The 19,514-nt window shown below is 49.8% G+C and overlaps 1 protein-coding gene and 2 non-coding genes across 3 annotated transcripts; 2 read left to right on the top strand and 1 right to left on the bottom strand.

Annotated features, from left to right (window-relative positions):
• Nucleotides 1-51: 51 nt before the first annotated feature.
• On the top strand, nt 52-5,253 carry ATP6V0E2 (ATPase H+ transporting V0 subunit e2). The gene is made up of 4 exons (XM_020909697.2): nt 52-270; nt 1,700-1,747; nt 3,122-3,236; nt 3,603-5,253. Exons 1-3 carry the CDS (start codon nt 89-91, stop codon nt 3,213-3,215), a joined length of 324 nt encoding a protein of 107 aa, XP_020765356.1. The 5' UTR covers nt 52-88; the 3' UTR covers nt 3,216-3,236; nt 3,603-5,253.
• An 8,571-nt stretch (nt 5,254-13,824) lies between these two features.
• TRNAC-GCA (transfer RNA cysteine (anticodon GCA)) lies at nt 13,825-13,896 on the bottom strand. The gene has a single exon. It is a non-coding gene; the product is annotated as a tRNA-Cys (tRNA).
• Nucleotides 13,897-17,334: 3,438 nt separating this feature from the next.
• Nucleotides 17,335-17,406, top strand: TRNAC-GCA (transfer RNA cysteine (anticodon GCA)). Its single transcript has one exon. It is a non-coding gene; the product is annotated as a tRNA-Cys (tRNA).
• Nucleotides 17,407-19,514: the final 2,108 nt, after the last annotated feature.

Below are 19,514 nucleotides of genomic sequence, written 5' to 3'. Positions count from 1 at the left end.
CCCACCCCACCCCCGAGTGTCGAGCAGCCGCGCATGCGCGAGCCGGGCTGCAGAACGCGAGCCCCCGGGGCGGCGGGTCCTGCTGCGCATGCTCGGCGGCCCTTGCCCGCCGCGACAGGTACCCAGCGGAGCATCCGCAGCTCTGACCCGCATCCCGCGCCTGGCCATGACGGCGCACTCCTTCGCCCTCCCGGTCGTCATCTTCACCACGTTCTGGGGCCTCATCGGCATCGCCGGGCCCTGGTTCGTGCCCAAAGGACCCAACCGCGGGTAAGGATCGCGCGCGGCCCAGCCTACCCGGGGACCCCTCTGCGCCTGGGCCCACCCCTCCTCCGGCGCGAGGCGGCAGCGGTGCAGCGGGCACTGGTCCCGGCGTGCGGCGCCCCAGTCCTCCTCCCGGGTCCGCCCTAGGCCGCGTACAGCCGGGAACAGGCGGGCCGTCGGGGCCAAAGGGCAGAGAAGGTCGTGCTGTAGAAAGGAGGAGACAGCTACGCCCTCGCCGCCCCCTGCCGCCCGCGCCCTGGCAGGTAAAGTCTGTGGCAAGCCACTGATGCAGCTTGTCCACTCCTGCCCAGCTGTGACCTTGAGCGTCCGTCACCCCTTCAAGCCTCACTTTCTTATTGGGTCACTGGGGGTGATGATGACTCCTGCCTTTTAAGGCTGCACTGAGGATTACACAGAATAATGTATATAAAACTTAGTGCATGGCACATACTGTATGGAATAATTTTCAGCCAGGGTCATTATTTCTTGGGGGCCCCCAGCAGGTTTCTATACCTGTTGCACCACTCACTGGTTTCTGCTTCATAGTCTTTTCAGCAGTGACGGGCCCTCACCCTTTCATGACAAGTTCCTCAAGGTGGAAGACTGTCTTTTCACCACTGTAGACCCCAGTGGCCAGCTTGGGACTGGCCCATGGTGCTTGGTAATGCTGAGAGAATGGATCAGGTGCTGATGTCTCTGGTACCAACCTCAAGTGCTTTAGAGCAGAAGTCATAGGACCTGGTTTGGGTTAGGGTTAGCTTCAGCTGAAGGCTGCATATGGGTGTTGCCTCTGTTTTTCAAGATTCTCAGGGCTGAGGTCCCATGGCCTCACCTTGTAAACCGTTTTAGTCCCTCAACTCTCGTACACACTTTGGTGAGTTTTTTCTTCTAACTGAAGTCTCTCCTGCTGCATTTAAAGCCTCTGTCTCCAGTCTTGGCGTGGACTCAGGGCAACCAGTCCCTATTCTCATTGTAACTGCTCACTCTGCCTCAGAGATGACCCTCGTTCTCCTTGCTTCTTGCTCTGTCTTCTGGTCTTCTGCCTTCCTTCCCTTTGCCCAGTGAATTTTGGATCCCAGAGACCACTTCATGGTGGGTGGCTGCAAGTGCAGCTGTGTGCAGTGTCTTTCTCCAACACGACTGCTCTAAGATGGAGAAACAGTGGGTGATGGAGAAGGGAGATAGGTGAAGGGAAAGATTCATAATGTAAGTTGGATGTGGTCGAGGTTGGTCTCCCCAAGAGGTGACACTTGGAATTTTTCTTTTCCATTTAGCAATTCTTACCCAAGTAGATCTCAGCCTTCTTGTGTTCAGGGGACATCAAGAAGGCCTGAGGGAAAGGGGTTGGCACCAGGAGCTCTTTCTCTGGCCTTGGCCAGGCCTTCTGAGGGTGCTGCTTCCATCCATCCTGACCTGACATCCTCTTCTGTTGCAGAGTGATCATCACCATGCTGGTGGCCACTGCTGTCTGCTGTTACCTCTTGTAAGTACTGCTCTCCCAGCTCCTAGTCCGCGAGGGCCCTTGTCCTCCCTTCTTTCCTCCTCTCCCAGCCCTGCTCTTGCCTCTGTCCTGGTACTGACACATTCAGCTCTTGAAAGGCTGAGTCTGTAAACCGCAGGAGAGGAGGGATTTGGAGTGGCAAAGAGAGCAACGGGCTGGAGTTGTGAACTCTGGGCTCTGGTTCTGAATGTATCATCTGGACAAGCTCTGCCATGTCCATGGCCTGCGGTTGTCTCATCTGTGACACGAGTGAGTGGGGCCCGCTTGGTGCCTGTTGTACCCGATGGGCACAGAATCCCCTGGAGAGATCGTAAAACACAGGTTTCAGGGTTCCACCTTGGACTCACTACATCACAGTTCTCACAGTCTGCACGTGGGAATCTGTATTTTTTTTTAAGTTTATTTATTTGTCTGCATCAGGTCTTAGTTGCAGCACACAGGGTCTTTCGTTGTGGTGCGAGGGGCTTAGTTGCCCCACATGTGGGATCTTAGTTCCCCAACCAGGGACTGAACTCACATCCCTAGCATTGGAAGGTGAATTCTTAACCACTGGACCACCAGGGAAGTCCCACCAGGAATCTGTATTTTTAATGCATGACCCTGGGTGCTTTGATGCTGACCATTTAGAACCACTGGATGAGCAGTGGTCTTCAAACTTGGAAACGTAAGTAAGTATAGAATACTGTTCTATATTCCAAGTCCTGGAATCCAGAACACATACCAAGAGATGCGAGTGCCTGGACCATGTGAGGGAGTCAATTTCCAGGTCCTTAGGGTCTAGGTGTTCTCTAAGTGCCTTTCATGGTAGCCCCTCCTCTTTTACAAAAGAGACACCCCGCCGTCACTCCCCAGTCCTCCTATGTCAGCCTGCTCCATGTTTAAATCTCCCTGGCTGCCAAACTGAGGAGTAAGTCCAGGCTCAGGTTTTGAGGGAGGCCTCTCTCAGGAGCAGTTGGTGGTGGCGGTTTAGTCACTCAGTCATGTCCGACTCTTGCAACCCCATGGACTGTAGCCCGCCAGGCTCCTCTGTCCATGGGATTCTCCAGGCAGTTAAGCCATCTTAAGTCAGAACGGCTTCCCTCTGTGCCCCTGGAGGCCGTCTTACTTCTTCTCTAATCCCCTCGAGTCCAGCCCCAACACAGGGATTTTATAAATCTACAAAACAACAAGTCAAACCAAACCCAAACCTACGCTCCCAGACTGAGCTGGCTGCAGTGTGGAATGTCTCCGAGGGACCCTTCCCTCTGGAACTCAGACCCTCCATGCGCTGCTGGGGGGTCATGGCGTGGTGCACGGGTGGAGTTCCCGGTGCCCCGGGCTCACCCGCGCTCACCCGCACTGTGCTGTCCCTGGCAGCTGGCTCATCGCCATCTTGGCCCAGCTGAACCCCCTGTTTGGGCCCCAGCTGAAGAATGAGACCATCTGGTACGTGCGCTTCCTGTGGGAGTGACCGTCGCCTCCGTGGCCCCAGGTACTGCTGGGCGGGCAGGCGGGCGGGCAGGGGTGGGGAGGACGAGGTCAGGCAGGGTTGCAGGACTTTGCGTGTGGACGCAGGTGTTCATTTATTAAGAAGAACAAACCCCTGAGCATCGGCTCCGCGCTCCCCCGCTCCCCCCACGCTGTGCTACGCAGCAGCACGGACAGAAGATTAGGGTCCTGGGGGGGAGCACGTGGGCCCAGCCTTGCTGGTGGGTTTGCAGACCCCGCCCCCAGGAGGCAGCGGAATCTGTTGGGAGGGCGGGCTCAGGGGTCACGGTAAGCAGGGGCTCCCCAGGGCGGGGCTGGGGGCGGGGTCTCTGCCGCGAGGCCGTGACCCTGTCTTGTGATGTGCTTTCAGGTGCCCCCGCTGTCCGGATGACCGTGGCTCCACTGTCCCCGATGACCGTTTTGTCACCGTCACCCTCCTCCGCCCCCCCCAGCTGTGTCCGGTCCCTCTGGGCCCCCTCCCCCAAGGCCTGCAGGGTTCTGGAAAGTCCCGCCTTCCCCAGCTCGGAAGGCGAGCTCAGAGCCAGCCAGAGCAGGAGGTGTCCAGCCCTCAAGTTCCCTCTGCCCGCCCCTCCCCGCGTAGGTCCTGGCCGGGAGCTGACGAGGGTGCGGGCTGCCTTGTACGACAAAGGGGAGGCCAGGGCCGGCTGCGGCGTCCTGGGGAGGAGGGCTCGGAGCCAAGAAGCTCCGAGGCTGGAGAGGAGGCCCTGGGGAGGTGGCCGGGCCCTGCCCCGCCCGACTCAGTGACCCCGGAGCATCTGCCCGCTTGAGGGTCACCTGCAAGAGGGGCCGTAGCGAAAGCCCCTCTTGGGAGTTCTCCTTAATTTTCTGACGCGCTTCGATGTGAGATTTCTGGAAACGCTGACACAAACATTCACACACAAAAAGCGCCATAGTAATTTGGATCAAGATTGAAAAGCTCTATGTTGAGAATCCTTTATCATCTGAGTCCCCAAAGGGGCTCAGGAAGTAGTATCTTCTCCGAATATCCTCTCCCCTGCTTCCTCCCCGACCTGGGCCTCCCTGTCCAGGATTGGGCTCCCTCCCTTTCCAGGGGCTCAGCCTGAAGCAGCTCCACCCCCCCCAGGCCTAGACTCCCCATGGGGGGAGGGTTTCTGAGCCCCTCGAAGCTGCACTTAGGTCCTTTGGATGGAGGGAGGGCAGACAGACAGGTGTGAGTGAGGTGTGGGCAGCGTGGTGGGCCCTGAAGACTGCGGGTGTGGGCCGGGGAACCCCTGGCCTGGTGAGGACTGGAGGCAGAGCTTGTGGGCATTGGACCATTGGGGCCTGGGGCCCCAGCCCATGCCCTCACTTCCCCCAGCAGAGTTGGGGCAGAGACCTGACAGTCCCAGAGCTGATTCAAGTCCCCTGACTCCACTCTGCCGTGTTGCCTCCCCGGGGAGGGGGAAGCCATCTCTGTCTTTATTGACTACTTATTTGATTGGCATTCTGTTCAGCGGGCATCATGTTTGGTGCGGTGGTGGAGCGTGGCATGCCTGCCCTGGGTTTCTTGGTTCTGGGCTCAGCCTGTTGCTCGGATGGGGGCCTGCCTTTGACGTTGCTCCAGCCTCTTTCCCGCTCCCTTCCTGTGCTGAGCTCTGCGGCCCCCTTGGAGTGGGGGTGCTGAGTCTCGTGGCCACGTCTAGTGACTAATGAATGAAAGGTGGGGAAATTCCTGTCTGGGGGCAAAGTCCTGGTTGAGGCCAAGTCTGCTGCCTGCCGCACCCCTGCCCACCCGCTTCCCGTGTCCTTGGTGGGTGGATTTGAGGGGCAGGAAAGAGGAGTGGCAGCTGTGTGGAGCTGCAGCCCTGGAGTGTGGACACCAAGGCCTACGTTTTCCTGAGACCTGAGAGTGAGTACGGCTTCCCGATTCTGCCCAGAGCTGGGCCTGGCAGGAGGAGGAAGATGGAGGACTCGTTCAAGTGGAACTTTGCCCACCTCCCAGCTGTGATTACAGAGTGCACAGCCCCTGGGGCTCTGCAATAAAGCCAGTCCCCAACTTGCGAAGTGTGGTCTGCCTCCTTCCTAACTGTTCCTAAACATCCGCGGTTGATGGAGTGAGCGGATGGAGTGAGCAGAGAGGGGAGCTTCCGGGAGGAGGAGCAGCTGGGAAGCTAGGGGTGGGGTGCGTGGAGGAGGGACTGGGAGGAGCGAGGAGCCTGGATTCATCCAAAGCGAATGTGGAGCCGTGAAAGGGTGGGGGTCGTGGGATGTGACCCCACTCGGCTTCTAGGATGATCTCTGCTCAGGGTGTAATGGGCCCCAGATGAGAGTGGTGGGGAGGATGGGGCCCCATGGATGGGTGAAGGGCTAGTTAGAAGCTCAAGGGACCCAGCGAGGCCTGTGGGAGGAGGGATGAAGCAGGGCGGACCCTGCAGTGAGCAGTGGACGAAGGGGTGCCCAGGACCTGGCGGCTGGAACCTGTCAGCAACAGGCCACAGAGGAGAAGCGATGACCTGGGGCGTCCTGTGTGTCCTGGTGAGCCCGGTCTCCCTGTGGAGATGCCCAGCAAGTGGCTGGCTGCTTGGGTTTGGAGATCAGGAGGAAGGTGTGGCCTGAAGACCTGAGATGTGTGTGTGTCTGTCCCTGAGTTCTTGCTGAACAACTGGGAGGCAGCCTCTGTCCAGGGGAGCCCCCTGTCCACTGACCCCACCACCCCACTCTGGGGAGTCTTTGCAGCCCAGGGCTGGCAGACCCCTCCCAACAGGCCGCCTTCCCACCCCTCCCTCCCTTTCTGCCTTTGCAGCCATTCAAGGAGAGAGAGCTTGGGATGCTGTCCCAGGGTCTGTGCCCACTGTGTGTGGATGCTGCTGCTCTCAAAGCTCTCACCCCACCTCAGTGCAGGGAGGAGCGGGGACCACAGGGCGAGCAGGTTTTGTCAGAAATAAACATCATCAGACATCAGTTAAAGCCGTGAAACCACGTTTTATTCTGTAACAACTGACAGGGAAATGAGAACTCTGCGGGGTCTGGGCATTTTGGCGGGAAGGTGAAGGCAGAGGGGAGGGGTGGACAGGGCCCAAGCAGAGCCGGGAGTGAAAAGTCACAAAAGGTTGGCAGGCACAAGTGCGGCCAGGCCACAGAGACCGGGCCACAGGCCCAAGCCTTCCTGATTTCATCTCAGAAGGGTTTTTAAGAGCCGCCCCTGGGCTGCAGGAGATGCATCTCTCTCCCAGAGGGACTGGAGGATCCACAACCATGAATGCGCTAAGAAAGGGTGGAGGGGCAGGGGTCAGAGGCCCAGGGTCGGGCGCTGGCTAGAACAGACAGCACATTCTAACAGTACATTCTTCTGATGGCCCAGAGCTTGGTCAGACAGGAACCCGACGTGTCCAAGTTGTCCCAGGGATGCGGCTTAGGCGGCCAGAAGCCAAGCCAGGTTGGTCGAGTCTCCTAGTGCTGGGTGTGGACCGGCTTGTTGTTTGTTTCAAGCAGGAAGTTGACCCCCACCCTCCTTCCCTTGCCAAGTGGGATGGGAATCAGTAAATGACTGCCTCTGACACAGATAGTCACTACATGAACCAAAAGATCTCTGAAAATGGGCAGTGGGCGAGGGTGGGACGCCCTAGCACGCGCCTAGTGGCAAAGCTTAGTTCAGCTGCACGCACAGAGGCTAGCCAGCAGAGGGCGGTGCTGCCCAAAGGATGGAGACCTCAGATCAGGTTATGCTGTCCTTGGGGGTGCAATGCGCTGTACTGATGTTAGAGGGTGTAGCGGTTATAGCGAACAGGGAAGATTTTTCCAGGCGGTACCAGAGCCTGGATGAAATGTCACTGAAGGATGTGTAACCGCAACATCCAGGTTTTGCTGGGGAAATCCAAAGGGCAGGGAACTAAGGGACCCTGACAACTGGATGCTCTTGTGAGGCCAGGCTTCCCAACGATCTTCCGTGACTGATCCCGACCTCAACGTCCTGAGACCTGGCACATTCCAGTCTATGGTAGGGACACCCATTGGCCCAGCTTCTCAATGGAGAGGATGAAGGTGTCTGTTTCTGCAGGCTGCAGGACCGCCCTCTCTAATGGAACACCTAGAGCAAGGCCTTGATGAGGGCCTTTGGGTTGCTTTGAACAAAAAATCAGTGTGCAGATAACACTGGGAATGCGAAGAGCAGAGAAATCAAGTGGGGGAGCTTGCTGTCCACTCCTGAGAACCTCCAAGGTCACGTGCGGGGCGTGACGTTTGTTTATAAGCGTCGGGGTTTCCAGGAATGGAGTGAGTTGGCAGCCACTGCAGTTCTGCTTGACTTGGAGCCAGAAGGGTGAGGGCTGGTGACCAAAGTCTGCGCTAGCTCAGCCCACACTCCGTGTAATGAACCTGGGTGAGAATCACCCAGAACAAACAGACCCATAGAACACTGGGACTAAAGCCAGGCCCATCATGACAGGATCTCCAGGGCTGGAGCGAGGATCCCAGACGTTTAATCCCAGCACTCTGGGTTGTTCTTAGGCAGGCCCACACAGGTCTTAGGACCCGAGCTTTGGAATCATGCAGTGGTATTTCTGCGCTGAGACATAAAGAGCCAGAGCTCCGTGGAGCCCCTGCAAATGCCATTTAGCAGTTTCAGAAGCACCAAAGCCTTCGGGGATTACGGGGCATCTGAGTGGACTCTAATCCCAGTGCCATGTGGTCCAGCAAAGGCCAGGAGAGGGAGGGGGTGTCACACAAGCCCAGCTGAACTTTGGCTCACCCTGCAGGCATCTGCTTAGAAAAGGGTTAGGGTGGATATCCTCAGAAACCCATACAGTCCCCACCTCAGCTCCCTGATCTGGGGATTAAGGGCTGTGATAGCAGCAAGGCCTTCCCCCTGCAGTAAAGGTCAGCATTCCTTCCCTGACAAAGACCCGGGAGACATCAGTGAGTGATCCTCTGCACCTGACCACTCCCCGTCTTGTACAACGGAAGCATGGGGCCACAAGGACCGTTGCCAAAGTCTGGGCTCCCTGTCCACCAATGCCGAATGGAAACATGGAGACAGAGTTCGGGGGAAATTGAAAAAAAGTAGCTTTATTATTTTTTGTCAGGAAAAAGGGATGTGTAGCAGGCCAGCGCCTGAAGAGCAGTGTCCCCCTCTCTTGGGAGTAGAGAGAGGATTTATATCCTCTTGAAGGTCTTGCATCTCTTTTTTCTCTTGCAAAGTTTCAGAGTGACTACAGCTGCCATCAGGCAACTCAGTAGCTGGGTCTGGTGTCCCTGAAGTTATCGGCCTGTGACCTTGTTTCTGAAATGCAGGATGCTGCAAGAGAATATATGGGGGGGGGGGGGGGAGAGAAGAATGCCAGGTGCAGGGTGTAATCTATATGGAGTCAGAGAGTAATTAGCTTGGTGAAGGACAAGTCCAGCTAGAAGTGTCTGTTAGTGGTAACAACTAAAGAATACCCAAGGTTGTTTAACTTTCGTAGGCCTGTTTGGCAGGCATGTGCCAAAGGCTGTTCACTCATTTCTGGTTTTGCGGCGACAGGATCATGGCATAGCCTGCAGCCTTCTGATACCAGGGGCAACGGCTGTGCCCTTGGTCTGCAGCGATTGATTCGGCAAACAAAGTTTTCTCTTTTTTTCTGTCTGCTCAGCCTCCCAGAGGCCATTCACCTCGACTGAGCAGCTCAGCTTTGAGTTGAGATACAGAATCAGAACTGGGCTGCCTGAGTTCAAAGTCCAGCTTCTCCCATAATTAGTTGAGTGAAAGTTATTTAATCTGAGCTTCGGTTTTATCACCCAGTTGGTATAATACTACTAGTGCCTGCCTTGTGGAGGTTGGGACTGTGTGAGAAATGGGTTAGTAGTGCCTGCCTCCTCAATAAATGCCATTAACCAATCATGTGACTTTTACACAGTAACTCTGCTTTCATGGTTCCCTTCATTCTGCCAGGATCTCAGCTTCCTTCACCTTTTCTTATTCCCATCACGGACTCTACACCGATCCACCTTGTGAAGCGGAAAGTGGCGAGCACTCAGAGTGCTTTGACGTGTGAGATAGGACCTGGGAAATACGTGCCACAAAAATTACCCAGAGCTTGTTTATGCAGCTGTATTTCTGTGCTTTGTGTTAAATGTCCTTAACGTAGTCTATAAATGGACTGTTCTCGATAAAAGCACTCATGCTTTGGGGGTGTGGGGATGAAGAGGGAATGGGTACTAGACTAGACCTGCTGAATCTAAAGTTCTTGGGGAAAATAAATGTTTAAGAAACAATCAGGAGACTTCTTAAAAAGCAGAATATTGACAAGAACACTAACCCTCCCAGATATTTAAAAGTATTATGAAGTCACAACATGAGAGGCTACAGAAATGAAAACAATGGTGTTAGCACATGAATAGACAAGTCTTATAGAAGAAAAGAAGAGTCTAGAAGTTAACTCCAATTGATAACATGCAAAGCAAATCTGTGAGGGGAAGATGAGCAAAGGCAATAAGCAGTGTGGGGATCCTCTCCCTCCTGGCAACAAAATTACTACCGGCTGGGTCAGAGATTTAACAAATGTAAATGAAACTATAAATGTACCAGTAGAAAACACAGGGGAATTTAAAAAAATTACCTCCTAATGGGAAAGGTCTAAATAAGAGGGGAAAAAAAGAAATCCAGCAGTGATGAAGATAAAATGGATAAATTTTAATTAAAATTTAGATTTTCTGCAAAGCAAAAAGAACAACTTGAAGAAAAAAGATGAATGACAGACAAGAGAAATGATTTGCAACCCATGACATACACAGAAGAACTGTGCAAAAGAAAAGATCATAGTGACCTGGATCACCACGACGGTGCGATCACTCACCTAGAGTCAGGCATCCTGGAGTACGAAGTCAAGTGGGCCTTAGGAAGCATCACTAGGAGCAAAGCTAGTGGAGGGGATGGAATTCCAGCTGAGCTATTTCAAATCCTAAAAGTTGATGCTGTGAAAGTTTTGCGCTCAATATGCCAGCAAATTTGGAAACCTCAGCAGTGGCCATAGGACTGGAAAGGTCAGTTTTCATTCCAATCCCAAAGAAGGGCAATGCCAAAGAATGTTCAAACTACCACATAATTGCACTCATTTCACATGCTAGCAATGCAGTGCTCAAAATCCTTCAAGCTAGGCTTCAACAGTATGTGAACCAAGAACTTCCAGATGTTGAAGCTGGATTTAGAAAAGGCAGAGGAACCAGAGATCAAATTGCCAGCATCCACTGGATCATAGAAAAAGCAAGAGAATTCCAGAAAAACATCTAATTCTGCTTCACTGACTATGCTAAAGCCTTTGACTATGTGGATCACAACAAACTGTGGAAAATTCTTAAAGAGATAGGAATACCAGACCACCTTACCTGCCTCCTGCAAAACCTGTATGCAGGTCAAGAAGCAACAGTTAGAACCGACAAGGGAAAAATGGATTGGTTCCAAATTGGGAAAGGAGTATGTCAAGGCTGTATATTGTCACCCTTTAACTTCTATGCAGAGTACATCATGTGAAATGCCAGGCTGGAAGAAGCACAAGCTGGGATCAAGGTTTCTGGGAGAAATAGCTATAACCTCAAATATGAAGATGACACCACTTGCAGAAAGTGAAGAGGAACTAAAGAGCCTCTTGATGAGGGTGAAAGAGGAGAGTGAAAATCTGGCTTAAAATTCAGCATTCAAAAAATGAAGATTATCACTTCATGGCAAATGGATGGGGAAACACTGGAAACAGTGACAGACTTTCTTTTCTTGGGTTCCAAAATCACTGCAGTTGGTGACTGCAGCCATGAAATTAAAAGACATTTGCTCCTTGGAAGAAAAGCTATGACAAACAGAGTATTGAAAAGCAGAGACATTACTTTGACAACAAAGATCCATACAGTCAAAGCTACGGTTTTTCCAGTAGTAATGTAAAGATGTGAGAGTTGGACCATAAAGAAGTCTGAGTGCCGAAGAATTGATGCTTTTGATGTGGTGCTGGAGAAGACTCTTGAGAGTCCCTTGGACTGCAAGGAGATCAAACCGGTCAATCCTAAAGGAAATCAACCCTGAATATTCATTGGAAGGACTGATACTGAAGCTGAAGCTCCAATACTTTGGTCAACTGATGGGAAGAACTGACTCATTGGAAAAGACCCTGATGCTGGGAAAGATTGAAGGCAGAAGGAGAAGGAGACGACAGAGGGATGAGATGGTTGGATGACATCACTGACTCAATGTACATGAGTTTGAGCAAGCTCCAGGACTTGGTGATGGACAGTGAAGCCTGCTCTGCTGCAATCCATGAGGTTGCAAAGAGTCAGACATGACTGAGCCACTGAACAACAAACACATATACAGAGGTCGTCAATGAGACACAGCAGGTTAATGGCAATGGAGACAAGCAGGCAATTCACAAAAGAAGTGGTAGAAGTGACTTTCCAGCATGAAAAGATGCTCCCCATCATTTATAATCAAGGAAAGCAAATGGAAACAACAATGTAACCCCATCATTACCTGTTATATGAACAGAGATCAAAACTGCTAACAAACTACCACAGACATGTCCCCTAATAGTCCCAGTCAGTGTCCCCTGCAGCTCCCCTTGCTCTGAATACTTCCATGCATGTTAGCTGACTTCTAGCTGCCAGCACTGTCTTCCTGCCCTGTGCTGCAGGCTGGAAGTGCTGTCGGGAAGTTATTGCCATCAGCACAGTCTTCCACCAGTGCTTGATAGGGCTTGCATGTACACGCTCCTGGGGTTTCTCCAGCTCTGGTGGCCCACTGAGTGGATGGTTTGTGCTTCTGTTTTCATCATGAGGTGTGTTCCCTGGGCAGCCTACCAATGCCACAGAAGAAACATGGAAAACAGGCCAACCACAAAATGACCTGGAGCCGTCTTGCCAAACCTCAGTAGAAGAAGCAGAGTCACATGAGTGAAATATAAATGCTTGTTGTTCTAAGTCGGGGTTTTCAGGTGTTTGATATGCAGCATCATGGTGGCATAGCTGACTGACGCAGCGTTATGACAGATCTAGCTCAGGGTGGCATACAAGTTATCTTTCTATTCCCTTGTTGATGATATTTGCATTAGTCCAGGTTCTCCTGTTACAAGGATTGTCCCTATATAGGTCTTTGTGCACATGTGCTGGAACTTCTCTAGGATGTATGTCTCCATGTAAAGAGCAGAGTTGTGGCTGATGTTTACTTTTAGCGTTACAAGATATTACCAAATTGTCTATCAAAGCAATTATTTACACTCCGACAAAACTTACAGAACTCCTGGACTTCATTTGTCATTCAGCCTTTTTTATTTTTTCAACCAGATGATGTGTGTAAAATGGTATCTTGTTTTAACTTACATTTCACTAATAATAACTGATGAGCCTGACTCTCTTCATCTGTTTGTTGACCATTTGGCTTTCCACTTCTCTAGTTTGTTCATATTGTTTGCTTGCTTTTCTATTAGACTTTTTTGCTCTTTTTCCTACTGACTTATAGATTTCTTTATATATTTTAGCTACAAGTCCCCCTAATCCCATACAGCTAGTGCCAGGAAGAGAGATGGAAGGTGGTTCAGTTCAGTTCAGACCCTCAGTCATGTCCAACTCTTTGCGACCCCATGGACTGTAGCACGCCAGGCCTCCCTGTCCATCACCAACTCCTGGAGCCTGCTCAAACTCATGTCCATTGAGTTGGTGATGCCATCCAACGATCTCATCCTCTGTTGTCCTCTTCTCCTGCCTTCATTCTTTCCCAGCATCAGGGTCTTTTCAAATGAGTCAGCTCTTCACATCAGGTGGCCAAAGTATTGGAGCTTCAGCTTTAGCATCAGTCCTTCCAGTGAATATTCAGGACTGATTTCCTTCAGGATTGACTGGTTTGATTTCCTTGCAGTCCAAGGGATTCTCAACCAGTATATTGCTGGTTACTAAAGTCCTTTTCTTTTACTTTTTTCCCTTTTCTTTTAAATTAGCACCCTTCTTCTTTTATCTACTTATCCTTACATTCAATTGGCCATTTCTTCATTTGATTCCCTTGCTCACCACAGATAGTTCCTGCTGATATCTGTCTCTGCTGGGTCTGGCATCAAGTAGAACAGAAATCTATCTTGAGTAAGTGGATGGTTCTATGATAGCCATTGCTCTTATTTCTGTAAGCTTTGTGAGGATAGCGTGGGGGTCAAAGAGCCCCTGCCCCCATAGGGAAGATGGGTCAGGAGCAGTGCTGTGCTTGACCTACTCACACCAGAGACTCACTTCTCAGCACATCTTCCCAACACCATGATCAGTGATCTTGTGTTTGTGGCTTGACATTGGATTTGGTGAGATTATTTACACTGTGAATTTGGAAAACACTGCAAATCAATGCACCCCCTCCCCTCAAGAGCTGGTTGGTAAATACTTACCAACACAGCACTGATTTAGGGCAATGAAAACATGTAGAAACAAACCTGTGTAGAACAAGACCAGTGGTAAGTGAAATAGAAAGTCATAGTTGGAGGAACGTATCACTCTAGGCTTGTCATGTTCAGAGACAGGGTTTTAAGTTACCCCAGATTTTTCCCCAGTTTAAGAAGACTTGGTATCCCGAGGCCCTGGATTAGGGAAAGGAACTGAACCTTCAATACCAGCTCCAATTAGCAAAAGTGAAGGACAGCAGGGGGCACCTGGATTTGAACCAGGGACCTCTTGATCTGCAGTCAAATGCTCTACCCCTGAGCTATACCCCCTGATGCAAATAGAGGCCTTAGTACTACCTTTTACCTGTGTAGCCACGCCCAACATTCCTATAAATTTTTGCCACAAGATGTTACCAGGCTGGGCCTGCTCAAAGCTGCCAAGCCAGCCTCACTATAATTTTACTTCCTTGATGTGAAATAAGCAACAGGTTCCCTCTCCCTGTAACCACCTCCCTGCTCTTTCTGGAAAAGCACTGACACTAGTATTTATGGCAGGAAAGGCCTTTAGGGTCGCTGGTCTATGCCCTTCACAATGGGCATCTGAACACAGAGATTCAGGATTACTGGTCTACCCAAGCACACACAGCTCCTTACAGATAAACTCAGGACCTGAATCCACTTCTCCTGACTTTGGGTTCATGACCTTATAACTAAGCCAATGAGTCTCTTATCTTCCTTTTCCCTATCCTCTATCAGTCAAAAAATGTAAAGGCTACAGAAGAGGAGTGTTTTAATAGATTAATGATGAATTGGGACCATCAGGGGAACTAGAATGTGGGCTTAGCAGAGCACACAACGCCGTGCAACTGAAGGACCAGAAGGAAAAAACCAGAATTTGACCTGTGCATGCTGCACCTTTCGGGCCAGTCCTCAGATTTCTTGTGCTAAAGAATCATCTTGGGAGCTTGTCAAACATGCAGATGTGATGTGGGGTTAGGAACAAGCTTCTTATAGAGGGTCTGGGGGATCCCACTTTGAGAAACACAGATCTATATCGATTCCCTTGTGGCCACCTGCAGGATGACTTAGGTACTGAACCCCCAGGAAGGGATGGGTTAGGAATTCTAGCACCTGCCCCAGGGTCAGACTGAGCTGGTGGGCAGAGGCAGGATGAAAGCCAAGGACCACAATCAGATTGCTCATCCTCTGAACTCTGCTCTAGACCCGTGGTTCTTAATTGTAGGGTGCGTCAAAATCACTTGGAGGACTTGTTAAAACAGGGATGTCTGGGCTTCCCCCTGAAAGTTTCTGATTAACAAATTCTCAGCTAACGCTGATGCTGGGGGTCCAGGGCCATGCTTTAAGAACCGCTGCTCTAGATCCACACATCTGCGACCAGGCCCTTTCACACTCGCGGCCACACCCAGGGCACCTGTTCACCCTTGCTTCATCTTGTGTTTACTAAGCCCTGGTGCCTCCACTCCACCAAAGACCCATATCCTGGGACCCCCCACCCTTTCCTCCCATTGCCTGCTGGGAGCCCCTGGGAGGGTCTTCTTTGTCGTGGATTAGCTCTCTTCCCAGTTTACCATTCAGGAAACTAAATCTAAAGAAGCTTCTGCCAATATGGGGAAAACTCATTCAAGGGAGTCAAGGAGATCCACCTCTTCCGTCCAGAGCAGCCCAATTCAAGCTGAAGATCTCAGTCTGCCTCAGAAAATTTCAGCCCAGGGGGTTGTATGATTACACCTATATTGCGGATGGGGAAACAGAGGATGGGAGAGTATCTTTGGCCCCACAAAGGCAAGTAGCTCAGGAGAGAAGGCAGCTCCAGATATCCCAGGGGTGTCATCCTTCTGGTTTGCATTTCCTTGTTTCTCTCTGGGTTCATCTCCCTTCTTTCTCCTTAATTCAATGAGGTTCTGATCCAGTTAATGCTCTTAGGTTTGGCACATCTGAAATGTCTTTCTTTTGTCCTCTTGCTTGAATGTCAGTTTACCTGGGTTCAGAATTCTAGATTGAGTCTACAGCCATAGCACCCTGAGCGCACCCGATCTTGTCAGAATTCTAGATTGGAAGTTATTTTTCTTTATACCTAAAGAATTTATTTTATAATGCTATAAAGTATCAGTAAAGACAACTTTATTATTCAATTGCTCTTCTCACCAAAGTATCAAATTTTAAAAAATTTTGAAATGCATGCATGGTTCATGGGTCTGGCTACACAGCTATTTAATTTTACTTATTTGTGCCTATATTTTCGCTTACACAATTTTTTAAAATAACATTTTCCTAATTATTATAAATAGTAATAAAGTGCTGTACTCAGTACGTCAGCAAATCTGGAAAACTCAGCAGTGGCCACAAGACTAGAAAAGGTCAGTTTTCATTCCAATCCCAAAGAAAGACAATGCTGAATAATGCTCAAATGACCATACAGTTGTGCTCATTTCACATGAAAGCAAGGTAATGCTCAAAATCCTTCAAGCTAGGCTTCAGCAGTACATGAACAGAAAACTTCGAGATGCTGAAGCTGGATTTCAAAAAGGCAGAGGAAGGAACCAGAGATCAAATTGCCAGCATTCATTGGATCATAGAAAAAGCAAGAGAATTCCAGAAGAACATCTACTTTTGCTTCACTGACTATGCTAAAGCCTTTGACTGTGCAGATCACAATAAACTGTGGAAAATTCTTAAAGAGATGGGAATACCAGACCACCTTACCTGTCTCCTGAGAAACCTGTATGCAGGTCAAGAAGCAACAGTTAGAGTGAAAAAACTGGCTTAAAACTCAAATTCAAAAAAACTAAGTTTTTGGCGTACAGTCTCATCACTTCATGATAAATAGATGGGAAAAAAAGTGGAAACAGGGACAGACTTTATCTCCTTGGGCTCCAAAATCACTGCAGATAGTGACTGCAGCCACAACATTAAAAGACACTTGGTCCTTGGAAGGAAAGCTATGACAAACCTAGATAGCATATTAAAAAACAGAACATCACTTTGCCAACAAAGGTCTGTATAGCTGAAGCTATGGTTTCTTCAGTAGTCATGTATGGATGTGAGAGTCGGACCTTACAGAAGGCTGAGTGCTAAAGAATTAATGGTTTTGAATTGTGACTGCTGGAGAAGACTTTTGAGAGATCCTTGGACTGCAAGGGGATCAAACCAGTGAACCCTAAAGGAAATCAACTCTGAATATTCATTGAAAAGACTGATGCTGAAGCTGAAGCTCCAGTACTTTGGCCACCTGATCCAAAGAGCTGACTCACTGGAAAAGATCTTGATGTTGAGAAAGACTGAGGGGAAGAGGAGAAGGGGACAACAGAGGATGAGATGGTTGGATGGCATCACTGACTCACTAGACATGAGTTTGAGCAAACTTGGGGAAATGGTGAAGGACAGGGAAGCCTGTTGTGCTGCAATCTATGGGGCTGCAGAGTCAGACGCAGCTTAGCGACTGAACAACAACTATAATAAAGCAATAAAAAGGTATAAACCCACAGGACAAAAAGTATATGGATGAGATAATTAGTTTCACACAGAAGAAAAACACAAAACAGCTGACATAATCTGTAGAGAAATCATCCAAGAAGTAAGCACTTCTGTGGGAGGTGCAGGGTAGGTTGGAGACCAGAGGGTGTTACTGAGGGATGCCAGTTCTACAGGTTCCCACTGGCTCAAAGAATGGATGATAATTGCCGTCAACTGCATACCTGGGTGTTATAACACAGTGAACTGGTGCTGGTTCAGAGCCTAAAATGGCCTGGGGGTATAGCTCAGGGGTAGAGCATTTGACTGCAGATCAAGAGGTCCCTGGTTCAAATCCGGGTGCCCCCTGCTGATTTTCTTTCCATCTGGGGACCACACGTGTGGTCACCGTAGATTAGATCTCAGTACCACCGACCTTCACCTCCACCCCCCACCCGGCTTGTTGGGAGCCTTTTTAACTTAGGCTACTTTCCTCTAAGGGGGCTTAGCAAACAGAACTTGGAAGGAGTGAGGAGAGGAGAGGAAAGGGAGGAAAGGTCATCTTCTGACTCAGGAAATGGTTGGAAGTTTTCCTCATCCAGTATTAGAGGCTTTGTCTTGACCCTAGGAGAGCTGTGTGTGTTTGGTCAGCTCTCCCAATTGCTATTACTATTACTATTTCTCTTTTCAAGTGAGTTAGGAAGGTCCAAGGAGCCAACTGAATTAGCAGCTGTGCCCCACAAGCTCCAGGGAAGAATCTGGATACTTTTATTTGAAAAACAACATGGTCTCTGATCTTCCTACCCAACCAGCACTATCTGATCAGACACATTTGGGGGAAGATGATACTGGATGATCCTCAAGGGCATTTTGCCTTAATATGGGCTTCCCAGGTGGCGCAAGTAAGAAAGAACCCACCTGTCAATGCAGGAGACTAAGAGATGCATGTTCAATCTCTGGGACAGAAAGAGCCTCTGGAGGAGGGCATGGCAGCCACTCCAGTATTCTTGCTTGGAGAATCCCACGGACAGAGGAGCCTGGCAGGCTAGAGTCCACAGAGTCGAAAAGAGTCAGACACGGCTGAAGCGACTTAGCAGGCACGTATGATTATCAAGTCAGTGCCCTCGAGAGGGCCTGGAGCAAGGAGGGAGAGGGTGGGAAGAAGACGTGGTGGGAAAGTCGTGCTTCTGCCCTGGGGCAGACCCCCAGGTTCTGGAAGCCACAAATACTTGGGTGACTGGCTGTGCTACGGTTCAGGATAGCAGTAAGTGTGGAAAGGTGCTTTTTAGATAATAATGGCTCATAGATCATTTAAACACAGATCACGAGGTCTCTGATTCATAATCCAAGTAACCCTACTGCTGCCACTTTAAAAAATTAATAGACTTTATTTTTTTAGGGCACTTTTAGGTTTACAGAAAAACTGAGAAGGAAGTAGAGAGCCCCCTCCATCTCCTCACCTCAGCTGCCCCCTCCCGGGTGCCCCATTATTAAATTTAGTGTTGTTGTTGTTCAGTCATTCAGTCATGCCCGACTCTTTGCGATCCCATAGACTGCAGCACGCCAGGCTTCCCTGTCCATCACCAATTCCCGGAGTTTGCTCAAACTCATGTCCATTGAGTCGGTGATGCCATCCAACCATCTCATCCTCTGTCGTCCTCTTCTCTTGCCTTCAATCTTTCCTAGCATCAGGGTCTTTTTCAATGAATCAGGTCTTCACATCAGGTGGCCAAAGTATTGGAGTTTCAACTGATTTCCTTCAGGATTGACTGGTTTCATTTCCTTGCAGTCCAAGGGACTCTCAAGAGTATTTTCCAACACGACAGTTCAAAAGCATCAATTCTCCGGTGCTCAGCCTTCTTTATGATCCAACTCTCACATCTGTACATGACTACTGGAAAGACACAGCTTTGACCAGATGGGCCTTTGTCGGCAAAGTAATGTCTCTGCTTTTTAATATGCGGTCTAGTTTTGTCATAGCTTTTCTTCCAAAGAGCAAGAGTCTTTTAATTTTATGGCTACAGTCATCATCTGCAGTGATTTTTGAGTCAAAGAAAAGAAAATCTGCCACTGTTTCCATTGTTTCCCCATCTATTTGCCACGAAGGGATGGGACTGGATGCCATGATCTTCATTTATTGAATGTTGAGTTTTAAGCCAGCTTTTTCATTCTTCTCTCTCAGCCTCATCAAGAGGCTCTTTAGTTCCTCTTCACTTTCTGCCATAAGAGTGGTGTCATCTTCATATTTGAGATTATTGATATTTCTCCCAGCAATCTTGATTCCAGCTTGTGCTTCATCCAGTCTGACATTTCACATGATGTACTCTACATATAAACATGGTGACAATATACAGCCTTGACTTACTCCTTTCCCAATTTGAAACCAGTCTGTTGTTCCCTGTCCAGTTCTAAATGTTGCTTCTTGACCTGCATACAGGTTTCCCAGGAGGCAGGTAAGGTGGTCTGGTATTCCCATC

The sequence above is a fragment of the Odocoileus virginianus genome, chromosome 1, assembly GCF_023699985.2.
Source record: "Odocoileus virginianus isolate 20LAN1187 ecotype Illinois chromosome 1, Ovbor_1.2, whole genome shotgun sequence".
Classification (NCBI taxonomy): Eukaryota; Metazoa; Chordata; class Mammalia; order Artiodactyla; family Cervidae; genus Odocoileus; species Odocoileus virginianus.
The sequence above is the reverse complement of the archived record's forward strand: the minus strand, read 5'-3'. Positions and strand labels throughout refer to the sequence as shown.